The sequence below is a fragment of the Coregonus lavaretus genome (assembly GCF_964263955.1).
Source record: "Coregonus lavaretus genome assembly, chromosome: 23".
NCBI classification, from domain to species: Eukaryota; Metazoa; Chordata; class Actinopteri; order Salmoniformes; family Salmonidae; genus Coregonus; species Coregonus lavaretus.
In genome coordinates this window covers 11,524,472-11,537,323 of record NC_140010.1, presented here as the reverse complement: position 1 = coordinate 11,537,323, position 12,852 = coordinate 11,524,472, and the positions used below count along the sequence as shown (strand labels likewise).

Genomic DNA, 12,852 nt, shown 5'->3' with positions numbered 1-12,852 from the left:
AAGTTAAGACCAGGTTTAGCCTTTGTTCTCTCTCTTTTTACGTCTGGGCTTCACAAGAGAAGGTCACGATTGGCTTGTGGGTTATCTTTCATTTATTTGGCGTGGGCTACGGCCAAACAGTAGCCTGTGTAAAGTTGGTTTAATAAACCGTCCATTCGTAAACTCAATCCTCTGTCTGGACAGTTGTTCTTTTATGATCTAGTCAGGTCATCACAATACTATTTGAAAGGAAACACTTTGAACTTTGTGGAAATGTGAAATTAATGTAAGAGAATATAACACATTAGATCTGGTAAGAGAGAATACAAACAAAAAAACATGCGTTTTCTATTTTTGTTTCATCATCTTTGAAATGCAAGAAAAAGTCCACAATATAATATTGCAGTTTAGGCGCAATTTAGATTTTAGCCACTAGATGGCAGCAGTGTGTGCGCAAAGTGTCAGATTGAGCCAGTGAAGCATTGCAATACTGGACTATTTTGTATCAAGTCTGCCTGAATGTGCGGAATTGGTCAATTGATACATTTTCAAGTACATAACTATAGAGAACATACCAAAATGATATGGTAATACAACATGTAAGTTTACACACTCCCAGGAATGTCATACATGATGGATCATTAGCTTATACACTAACCTTCACACATCTAGATGGCCGGGAGAGGTGGGTGTGGAGCCAGAGACAGCAAGGATTCAAACTGTAGAACCCAGTTCCTACATTTGAATATAAAAATGGATTTTATCAAACAAAACTATGCTACATTTTTATCTCTGGGACCCACAGGATGACAAATCAGAGCAAGATTACTGAATGTAAGTACATTATTTACCTTCAGAGGTGAATGTAGCAAACCAGTTGCAGTGATACATTTTTTGTTGTTGTGCACTCTCCTCAAACAATAGCATGGTATTTTTTCACTGTAACAGCTACTGTAAATTGGACAGTGCAGTTAGATTAATAAGAATTTAAGCTTTCTGCCCATATAAGACATGTGGCTTACGAAAGTATTCACCCCCCTTGGCATTTTTCCTATTTTGTTGCCTTACAACCTGGAATTAAAATGGATTTTGGGGGGATTTGTATCATTTGATTTACACAACATGCCTACCACTTTGAAGATGCTAAATACTTTGTTGGGTGAAATAAACCAGAAATAAGACAAAAAAACGGATCTTGAGCGTGCATAACCATTCACCCCGCACAAGGTCAATACTTTGAAGAGCCACCTTTTGCAGCAATTACAGCTGCAAGTCTCTTGGGGTATGTCTCTATAAGCTTGGCACATCTAGCCACTGGGATTTTTGCCCATTTACATTTACATTTTAGTCATTTAGCAGACGCTCTTATCCAGAGCGACTTACAGGAGCAATTAGGGTTAAGTGCCTTGCTCAAGGGCACATCGACAGATTTTTCACCTAGTCGGCTCGGGGATTAGAACCAGCGACCTTTCGGTTACTGGCACAACGCTCTTAACCACTAAGCTACCTGCCGCCCCCATTCTTCAAGGCAAAACTGCTCCAGCTCCTTCAAGTTGGATGGGTTCCGCTGGTGTACAGCAATCTTTAAGTCATACCACATATTCTCAATTGGATTGAGGTCTGGGCTTTGACTAGGCCATTCCAAGACATTTAAATGTTTCCCCTTAAACCACTCAAGTGTTGCTTTAGCAGTGTGCTTAGGGTCATTGTCCTGCTGGAAGGTGAACCTCCGTCAGTCTCAAATCTCTGGAAGACTAAAACAGGTTTCCCTCAAGAATTTCCTTGTATTTAGCACCATCCATCATTCCTTCAATTCTGACCAGTTTCCCAGTCCCTGCCGATGAAAAACATCCCCACAGCATGGTGGTGGCAGCATGATGTTCTCGGGGTGATGAGAGATGTTGGGTTTGCGCCAGACATAGCGTTTTCCTTTATGGCCAAAAGCTCAATTTTAGTCTCATCTGACCAGAGTACCTTCTTCCATATGTTTGGGGAGTCTCCCACATGCCTTTTGGAAAACACCAAACGTGTTTGCTTCTTTTTTTCTTTAAGCAATGGCTTTTTTCTGGCCACTCTTCCGTAAAGCCCAGCTCTGTGGAGTGTACGGCTTAAAGTGGTCCTATGGACAGATACTCCAATCTCCACTGTGGAGCTTTGCAGCTCCTTCAGGGTTATCTTTGATCTCTTTGTTGCCTCTCTGATTAATGCCCTCCTTGCCTGGTCCATGAGTTTTGGTGGGTGGCCCTCTCTTGGCAGGTTTGTTGTGGTGCCATATTCTTTCTTTAATAATGGATTTAATGGTGCTCCGTGGGATGTTCAAAGTTTCGGATATTTTTTTATAACCCAACCCTGATCTGTACTTCTCCACAACTTTGTCCCTGACCTGTTTGGAGAGCTCCTTGGTCTTCATGGTGCCGCTTGCTTGGTGGTGCCCCTTGCTTATTGGTGTTGCAGACTCTGGGGCCTTTCAGAACAGGTAAATATATACTGAGATCATGTGACAGATCATGTGACACTTAGATTGCACACAGGTGGACTTTATTTAACTAATTATGTGACTTCTGAAGGTAATTGGTTGCACCAGATCTTATTTAGGGGCTTCATAGCAAAGGGGGTGAATACATATGCACGCACCACTTTTTCGTTATTAATTTTGGAGAAGTTATTTTTAAAATTTCACTTCACCTATTTTTGGACTATTTTGTGTATGTCCATTACATGAAATCCAAATAAAAATCAATTTAAATTACAGGTTGTAATGCAACAAAATAGGAAAAACGCCAAGGGGGATGAATACTTTTGCAAGGCACTATATTGTCACGATCGTCGATAGAAGTGGACCAATGCGCAGCGTGATAAGTGAACATACTTCTTTTATTAGAGTCACCACACGAACAAAACAACAAACGATACGAAACGTGAAGTCCTACGGTTACACAAACCAAACGGAACAAGATCCCACAACACACTGTGGAAAACAGGCTGCCTAAGTATGGTTCCCAATCAGAGACAACAAGCAACAGCTGATACACGTTGCCTCTGATTGAGAACCACACCGGCCAACATAGAAACAAATTAACTAGATAATCACCCTAGCACACAAAACACATAGAAACAACACACCCTGGCTCAACATAACAGAGTCCCAGAGCCAGGGCGTGACATATATATATTTGCGAGAGAAAAAAACATATGAGGGATTGGAAGTGATGCAGACAATTACATTGATGTAAGTTGCAATCTATCTGCAATATTAAAGCTGATCTACCCCTCTTGCCGTGCGGCAACAGATAAAATAGTCTATGGCTTGAGTGGTTGGGGTCTTTGACGATTATTTTCACACCGCCTGGTATAGAGGTCCTGGATGGCAGGGAGCTCGGCCCCAATAATGTACTGGGCTGTCCGCACAACCCTCTGTAGTGCCATGCGGTCGAGGGCGGTGCTATTGCCATACCAAGCAGTGATGTAGCCAGTCAATATGCTCTCAATGGTACAGCTGTAGAAACTTTTTAGGATTTGAGGGCCCATGCCTTCTTCACGACTGTGTGTGTGTGTTTGGACCATTTTAAGTCTTTAGTGATTTGGACACCGAGGAACTTGAAGCTGTCTACTTGCTCCACTGTTGCCCCGTCGATGTGGATGGGAGTGTACTCGTCTGAACAGAGCCATGAACCTCCCATAGGAACCCAGCTCCTCCTCTCCTCTCTCCCAGACGGCCATAGCCCACTCCAACGCCCGCTCGGTCAGCAGGGAAATAACTGCGGCAACCTTGGACCTCTCTGTGGTGGGGTCTCCCGTTTGATGAGAAAAATAGAGGGAGCACTGGAGGAGGAAGCCACGGCATTTGGATGGAGTCCCGTCATATTTGTCCGGAAGGGACAAACGGGCATCGCTGACCTGGGCAGACTGCTGAATGGGCTGGGGTGCTGGCTCGCTGGGTCAACTCATGGTAGAAGATCCTCTGCTCGTTGGGGGTGACGTCCTTTGAGGAAGATCTAGACGTTGAAGAATGCAGAGGATCTCATCCATAGCCAGCTGGTCGTGGTGTTGGCAAAGTAGGTCCCCCTGTTCGCCGACCATTTTCGAGATGTCTCGGTTGGCTGCTGCTTCCATTCTGTGAGGTAGTATTCTGTAATGGAGACGCAAGGAGTCAAGAAGCAAGTGCAGGCGGTGAGTTTAATAGGAACGAACATGGAGTGAATACAAAAACAGGAGTAGTGTCTAAACATGAAAACAGGAAACAATACTACTTAATTGGTGATACAACGGAGTGCTAGATAAAGGGGAAGTACTCAGGGAGTGATGAAGTCCAGGTGTGCCTCATGATGGAGAGCAGGTGGCGGTAATGGTGGTTGCCAGGTGTGCGTAATGATGGGTTGCCAGGACCGGTGGTTAATAGACCGGCGACGTCGAGCACCGGAGCGGGAGTAGACGTGACAGACACGCAGGCAAAGGAATTCTGTTTCTGTATCCACTCCAGGAAGAAGCCCAGGCAACCACAGTATTTTCTGTAAGACAAAAAAATTAAAAAAATTATACTCTATTGTAGTTTGAACGACAGTTGAACTGTGTCAGCATAACAACATTAGGGTAGACTAGTTGAACATGCATACATGTGCACAGGCACAGCGATTACATTAACAACAATATCTAGCCTAATAGAAAGAAACATGACATAACCCTCAACCTTTACACAATGACCAGACAGTGTCTGCCTAGGTAGGTAGGCAGACAGTATCTACCTACAGCCATGTCTATCAGGCATGCTTAGGCAAATATTTTAATAGTAAAACCAACTTCAGTTTTAGAGATTTACGAAAGTAAATTGTTGCATTATTGTTTCTCCTTATTGTTTGCTAGTAAACTTAGCTAGCTAGCTTTCTTGATATACAATACTTGTTATTTAAATCTGTTTGGAATCCTATCTTGCATCATGCCTACAATTTTGTGAGATTGAAAGGCATCCACGGTCATAATCATAACCAATGTCAACCCTCGTTAATTATGTTACATAGCTAGCTAGTAAAATTATTTAGTTTCTGATGTTACATGTTTGTTAACAAGTTACAAACGCGAGGCATGGCGCTTAACAAGTTAGCAGGCACCAGGCAAACTAGCTAGCAAACTCTAGTCATGTGCTAACATTTGCTGGTAAACCTAGCTTTAGTTGGCTGGTTGTAATGTTGTAGCTTGCTGTTTAGTAGCCATATCTTCAACTAAAAAGATAACAGGTTTTACAATCGAGATACAAAAGATCTCCGATTGTAAAACCTCTTCTATTTTTAGTTATAGATATGGCTACCGGTAGTTGTTTAGCTAACTTAGCTACCTAGCTAGATAGCTACCTAGTGAAGTTAGCAAACAGAAAAATAATTAGATTTCCCCCCACTGTAACAAAGTAGTATGTTAGCCAGCAATACACAATATGGGTTTCAGTAGATAAACTAAAGTTAGCTAACTAGCTAGGTGGCTTGCAGGAAAAATTACTTAATTACTTACTTACCCATCAGTACACCGGAAGCCGTCATAGGGTGTATCATTCAGGGCGCAAAGCCCAGACCTGCCTTCCTTCTAGGCAATTATGTGTGAAACACATCTCACTGTCCTAGAAATGCCTCGGACATGATAAAAACAAGCCTCCAGGGTAAAATTATGGCAACCCACTGGTGTGTGGGTAAGTCTCAATGTAAAGGCACCAATAATTTGGAACTATGGATCTGTGAATGCCATCTACTGTTCTTTCTTGAGCTCAAGCAAGGATACCTTGCTTTGACAGATAAAATAATCTCACATGCAGTCGGTCAGTCAGTCAGACTCAGGTTGTTGAGCCTTTTTTGGGGTTCTTCCCACGGTGACACAGTAGTATAACACTCATATGGTTTTGTCATATCAATTTAAACATGGACAGAATACATTAATGTCAATGAAGCTGTAATAAAAAAAGACATCGGACCCTGATTTAAGGTTGTTTCTGAATCATTTAATATTTTAAATAAAAACATTTAAATGACAAGTTAATTGATAGTCAATTATAGAAAGTGAAAGGGCTGCTTTACAGAATAATCTAAATGCATCTTAAACACTGCCCATCTTGGGCCCCCAGTCAACAGCCACCAACACTACTGGCCCTACCTCACCTAAGCATGATGATTTGGAAAGGAAAGCAAGCAGTCATGTAGATCTAAACTAATTGAAATGCCATGTTAGACCGGGTTGTGGTTTGTTGTTTACCACCACTCATACTACTGCCTTCTTCCTTTATCACACCAGCATCGCTTTCTTCTGCACCTTGATGGTCTCATAGGTGTCCTGACCTTTATGGGTCAAACCCTGTGAGAGGAAGCACAGTGAGGGACTTGAAAACAACTTGAAATCCTTAAAACTGCAATCTTCTTTGTGTCATTTATGATATACTTTAAGTTATAATAAGAATAAGAAAAATTATCTTACTGCGTAAAGTCCCTCTCCTTTCTGTAAAATGGAAATTATGAGAGCTGTTATCTGCGCTGTTATCTGCTGAAGGCACACATACACACATGCACATGCACACACACAAACACATACACATGCACACACACACATAATTTACTTTATCAGAAGAACATTTAACAGGAGAACATCATTCCTCCTTCCCTATATCTCATGTTCTCCTTCTCTATTTATTTTTATCGGCAAAGACAGGAATTGGTGTAGAAGACTAGAGACAGAGGGTGATGATATGACCGTTTAAAGCTTTCACTTCTCTTAGCTTCCACTGTAGTTTGATTTTCTTTCTATCACGTAATCTTTTCTGTGTAACAGGATATAGTGTTGCGTTTTAGTCTGACTGTAATGGAAACTGTGTTTATAAGTAGCAGGGTTGGTGGTCAGTTCTCGTTAACAGGAAAAGCAGAACTGTGGACTTCGAGGTGACATGGTAAAACAGCATATGACTTGACATATTCCTCTTACATCGCTAATTTCTTGAACAACCAGGATGAATCATTTCGCCAGCTGAATTTGATCAACATTCAGATGTATACATACATTTTCTGGTTTGTAAAGAAAGCTACAGTTGAATATTGGTTATTGAGAGTATTGTGTCATATATACATGCCCAATACACATTCACATTCTCTCTCGCTCTTATTTTCTCTCCCTCTTACACACGCACACAAATGTTTATTGTACCTGTGGATACCCGCCAGTGCCCTGTGGATACCCGCCAGTGTTTATGTAGATGGGATGCATCTGAGGAACATGATGAATATCATTTTAATTAAACAACTGTGTGAATGTGAAACGTATTCTATTTATGTGGGAGCTGATCTTCAATTGCTGAGGCAGTTATATTGTTATTGATGTCTTGAATGTGCTATTATTGTTGAAATATAAATAGCATTTTACAGTATGAATATTATTAATGTGGTCATGGAGATATGTGTGAGCTGCATACCCAGATGTATCATATGTTTTGTGGATGGTGAGATGTTTTATAATGTGTTATAGTGCGTTTATAATTCCTTACCCTCAGTCTGCAGTACAAGATGGTGAGAATGACGCCGTAGATCACGAGAATCCCATCCAGGATATAACACAGTTTCCCATCTGGCACTTGGGCCTCTGCACACATTATAGGATCACATTGCATCATCATCATCATCATCACTATACCATCATAGATATCACTAATGAAAAAAAAATGTATCAACCGCAGGCCTACTATTTTTATCTGTTCATGTTGTAATACTGCAAATAATGAATTACACATGTAATGTAAAGATAATTATAAACTGGGTGGTTCAAGCCCTGAATGCTGATTGGCTGACAGCCGTGGTATATCACGGGTATGACAAAACATTTATTTGTACTGCTCTAATTACGTTAGTAACCAGTTTATAATAGCAATAAGGCACCTCGGGGGTTTGTGGTATATGGCCAATATACCACAGCTAAGGGCTGTGTCTAGGCACTCCGTGATGCGTTGTGCGTAAGAACAGCCCTTAGCCGTGGTATATTGGCCATATACCACACCCCCTCGTGCTTTATTGCTTAAATAATCTATTGCATAGAGTGCTGTATTACTAGCCCATTAGGTTGAGGATCAGGAGTAATTGTCATAGTACACTGATTATACATGTCCCTGTCACGCCCTGGCCTTGAGAGGCCGGTTGTCTTTAGTTGGTTTGGTCAGGGCGTGAGGATCTATGTTAGAATTTCTATGTTTAGGATCTAGATGTGTATTTCTAGGTTTGGCCGGGTGTGATTCCCAATCAGAGGCAGCTGTCGCTCGTTGTCTCTGATTGGGGATCATAATTAGGTAGCCTATTGTCTACTGTTGATTATGGGATCTTGTTTCCTGTCAGGCTGGTATGTGTATAGCCCTTTGGACTTCACGTTACGTTGTTTTCTTGTTTTATTTATGTTTATTGAGTTAAATAAACATGTACGCTTTTCACGCTGCACCTTGGTCTGACCCGTCTCTCAACGTTCGTGACAGAAGATCCCACCAAAAACGGACCAAGCAGCGTGCCCAGGAGCAGCAGACACCCTGGACACAGGTGGGGAAGTCATTTTGGACTTGGGAGGAGATATTGGCAGGTAAAGGACCCTGGGCGAAGGAGGAAGCCCAGGCAGGAGAGGATCAACGGCGACATCAACAGTGCCGGCCGAAGAGGAAGCCCGAGAAGCAGCCCCAAGAAACATTTTGGGGGGGCTCACGGGGTGGACGACGAGACAGCAGGAGGCCGGGAAAGGGCTGACTAGAGAGGAGGAGGCCGCTATTCTAGAGGTCCTCCAAGACCTGCGGATCGAGAGTCTGAGAGAGGAGGCCACCACGTTACGGGGGCTGTTAGATCAGAGGGAGCAGGAGGTATCCGTTCAGAGGGAGGCGCTACAGGAGGCTCAAAGGGAGAAGGAAGTAGTGGAGGCAAGGAGAGAGGAGCTGGTCAGGCAACAGAAGGAGCGTGTGTTCATAGAGGAACCTAAGTATGCGGAGATACGCACTGTGTCGCCAGTGCGCATGCACAGCCCAGTGCGTCCTGTGCCAGCGCCCCGCACGTGTCGTGCGAAAGTGGGCATCCAGCCAGGACGGGTTGTGCCGGCTCAACGCTCCTGGTCTCCAGTGCGCCTCCACGGTCCAGTATATCCTGCTCCGGTTCTACGCACTGTGTCACCAGTGCGCCTCATCAGCCCGGTAAGCCCCGTACCTGCTCCCCGCACCAAACCAGTGGTGCGTGTATCCAGTCCAGTACGGCCCGTCCCTGCTGCCCGCACCAAGCCAGTGGTGCGTGTATCCAGTCCGGCACGGCCTGTTCCTGCTCCTCGCACCAGACCTGTGGTGCTTGTCTCCAGTCCGGTCCGGCCCGTTCCTGCTCCTCGAACCAGACCAGTGGTTCGTGTCCCCAGTCCGGCCCGGCCCGTTCCTGCTCCTCGCACCAGACCTGTGGTGTGTGTCCCCAGTCCGGCCCGGCCCGGCCCATTCCTGCTACTCGCACCAGACCAGTGGTGCGTGTCCCCAGTCCGGCCCGGCCTGTTCCACCGGTGCCCAGTCCAGTTCCGGTCAGCGGCTCTACTCCGGCGCCAGAGCAATCCGCTCCACCGGTGCCTGATCCAGCTCCGGGCAGCGGCTCCACCCCGGAGCCAGAGCAGTCCGCTCCAACGGGTTCCAGTCCAGCTCCGGTCAGCGGTTACACTCCGGAGCCAGAGCAGTCTTCTCCACCGGGGTCCAGTTCAGCTCCGGTCAGCGACTCCACTTCAGACCCAGAAGTCAGCCCCTCTCCAGGTTCGGGGTCTTCCACACCAGGGTCCAGCCTATTGCCTACTGTTGATTGTGGGATCTTGTTTCCTGTCAGGCTGGTACAGTGGGGAATTTTTTTTTTTGTCAGCTACCAATTGTGCAAGTTCTCCCACTTAAAAAGATGAGAGAGGCCTGTAATTTTCATCATAGGTACACGTCAACTATGACAGACAAAATGAGGAAAAAAATCCAGAAAATCACATTGTAGGATTTTTTATGAATTTATTTGCAAATTATGGTGGAAAATAAGTATTTGGTCAATAACAAAAGTTTCTCAATACTTTGTTATATACCCTTTGTTGGCAATGACACAGGTCAAACGTTTTCTGTAAGTCTTCACAAGGTTTTCACACACTTGCTGGTATTTTGGCCCATTCCTCCATGCAGATCTCCTCTAGAGCAGTGATGTTTTGGGGCTGTCGCTGGGCAACACGGACTTTCAACTCCCTCCAAAGATTTTCTATGGGGTTGAGATCTGGAGACTGGCTAGGCCACTCCAGGACCTTGAAATGCTTCTTACGAAGCCACTCCTTCGTTGCCCGGGCGGTGTGTTTGGGATCATTGTCATGCTGAAAGACCCAGCCACGTTTCATCTTCAATGCACTTGCTGATGGAAAGAGGTTTTCACTCAAAATCTCACGATACATGGCCCCATTCATTCTTTCCTTTCAGTCGTCCTGGTCCCTTTGCAGAAAAACAGCCACAAAGCATGATGTTTCCACCCCCATGCTTCACAGTAGGTATGGTGTTCTTTGGATGCAACTCAGCATTCTTTGTCTTCCAAACACGACAAGTTGAGTTTTTACCAAAAAGTTCTATTTTGGTTTCATCTGACCATATGACATTCTCCCAATCATCTTCTGGATCATCCAAATGCACTCTAGCAAACTTCAGACGGGCCTGGACATGTACTGGCTTAAGCAGGGGGACACGTCTGGCACTGCAGGATTTGAGTCCCTGGCGGCGTAGTGTGTTACTGATGGTAGGCTTTGTTACTTTGGTCCCAGCTCTCTGCAGGTCATTCACTAGGTCCCCCCGTGTGGTTCTGGGATTTTTGCTCACCGTTCTTGTGATCATTTTGACCCCACGGGGTGAGATCTTGCGTGGTGCCCCAGATCGAGGGAGATTATCAGTGGTCTTGTATGTCTTCTATTTCCTAATAATTGCTCCCACAGTTGATTTATTCAAACCAAGCTGCTTACCTATTGCAGATTCAGTCTTCCCAGCCTGGTGCAGGTCTACAATTTTGTTTCTGGTGTCCTTTGACAGCTCTTTGGTCTTGGCCATAGTGGAGTTTGGAGTGTGACTGTTTGAGGTTGTGGACAGGTGTCTTTTATACTGATAACAAGTTCAAACAGGTGCCATTAATACAGGTAACGAGTGGAGGACAGAGGAGCCTCTTAAAGAAGAAGTTACAGGTCTGTGAGAGCCAGAAATCTTGCTTGTTTGTAGGTGACCAAATACTTATTTTCCACCATAATTTGCAAATAAATTCATAAAAAAATCCTCCAATGTGATTTTCTGGAGAAAAAAATTCTCAATTTGTCTGTCATAGTTGACGTGTACCTATGATGAAAATTACAGGCCTCTCTCATCTTTTTAAGTGGGAGAACTTGCACAATTGGTGGCTGACTAAATATTTTTTTCCCCCACTGTATGTGTATAGCCCTTTGGACTTCACGTTACGTTGTTTTCTTGTTTTGTTTATGTTTATTGAGTTTAATAAACATGTACGCTTTTCACGCTGCACCTTGGTCTGACCCGTCTCTCAACGTTCGTGACGGTCCCTCTATATATATATATATAGTATAAATGTACTTGTCCATGATGGAATAAAACATTTAATGTAAAATAAAACAGGATTCTCACCTGCAAGGCTGAAGTTCAAGAGTAGAGCGACCAAGATCAGAGATCCCCGAAACATCTTCGTAGGAGGCACAAAATGAGAGACACGGTTAAAGAAAGTAGATGGAGAGTTGGAGTACTTGCTGTTATTTCAATGGCTGTCTGTGGGTTTCTGACACCTCTGAACAGAAAGTGCACAGAGCTGTAGCAGGAAGTTATAGGCTCATACTGGTGTCCGTTTTTAAATGTTAAAACCACACGGTTGTCCCCTCCCCACCCACAGAGATACAGTACGTGTCAACTTCAGTATGTGAGAAGAGAAGATAGAAACACAAACATGTACACATTTCTGATGCATACATTATTGCACTGTTCCTGGATACCTCATTATGTGCCATATTGTAATTAATAAGTATGGATACTGTGTAAGGCTACTTGTTAGTGTGATTAACTTTTTGAAAAACTTGTAATGTAAATATTAAATATGGTGGTCAGAAACGTAAACTTCTTCAACTTAGTATGATATCCATACACATGGCTAAATAAGAAGTTACTTTTCAGTGTGAGGGTGTTGACATGGTGTTGCATGTTTTCACTAAAGCATTGTTCACACTGCAGGCCTTAATGCTCAAATCCGTTTTGGAATACTGACTGTCCAAACAGCAAGTTACAAGTGACCAAATCGGATTTGTGCGTGTTCAGACAGCAGTCATTTGCTGACATGGCTATGCTAGTTGTCATAGTAACGACAGGTGTGTGCTCAGCAGTGTAGGCTGATTGGTGGTGGTGCTCCTGCTTCCTTTCACACAGAAGTTATGTAGCAAGCTAAGGCGAAAACAATGCCTGCCAAGGACATTTCCCAGTTGATTTGAATGTTCAAAATCATAGTGTAAGAACACTTTTAAAGCCTCAAAGGATATGATCCAACTTTCGAAATGAGTCCTTTTTGGCTAGCCACAGCAGACAACTAGCTAGGTGGCTGTTTAGCTTTCTAGCACATTCACTACTTTGTAAACAATTAACAAGCTAGTTAGCTACCAAATGTTATTGTCAAACTGTCAACAAAGTAGCTAGCAAACAACAAGATATGCCAAATAACATTCTAAAAACCACTTGAGGGCAAATAAATCAGATTTGACCATTCAGACACAAGTCGCATGGCCACGAATCAGATTTGGGGCTTGAAATATCCTATTCCATGTGCTTTTTGACTATTCAGACCGCAGGAAAAAGAACAGATTCGAATCAGA

At 43.7% G+C, this 12,852-nt stretch overlaps 1 protein-coding gene and 1 long non-coding RNA gene across 4 annotated transcripts; both read right to left on the bottom strand.

The window, feature by feature from the left end:
• Positions 1 to 2,836: 2,836 nt before the first annotated feature.
• Positions 2,837 to 5,517, bottom strand: LOC311150686. The gene is made up of 3 exons (XR_014615127.1): positions 5,483 to 5,517; positions 4,272 to 4,487; positions 2,837 to 4,108 (listed from the first exon to the last, which is right to left on the bottom strand). It is a non-coding gene; the product is annotated as an uncharacterized lncRNA (long non-coding RNA).
• Positions 5,518 to 5,953: 436 nt separating this feature from the next.
• Positions 5,954 to 11,771, bottom strand: LOC311150663 (high affinity immunoglobulin epsilon receptor subunit gamma-like). 3 transcript variants are annotated; one of them, XM_084188161.1, is made up of 5 exons: positions 11,627 to 11,771; positions 7,487 to 7,581; positions 7,150 to 7,209; positions 6,430 to 6,495; positions 5,954 to 6,309 (listed from the first exon to the last, which is right to left on the bottom strand). In XM_084188161.1, exons 1-5 carry the CDS (start codon positions 11,679 to 11,681, stop codon positions 6,241 to 6,243), a joined length of 345 nt encoding a protein of 114 aa, XP_084044287.1. In that variant the 5' UTR covers positions 11,682 to 11,771; the 3' UTR covers positions 5,954 to 6,240. The 3 variants fall into 3 exon arrangements, with proteins under 3 accessions (XP_084044287.1, XP_084044288.1, XP_084044289.1); XM_084188162.1 differs by having other exon boundaries at positions 6,430 to 6,492; XM_084188163.1 differs by having other exon boundaries at positions 6,430 to 6,450.
• Positions 11,772 to 12,852: the final 1,081 nt, after the last annotated feature.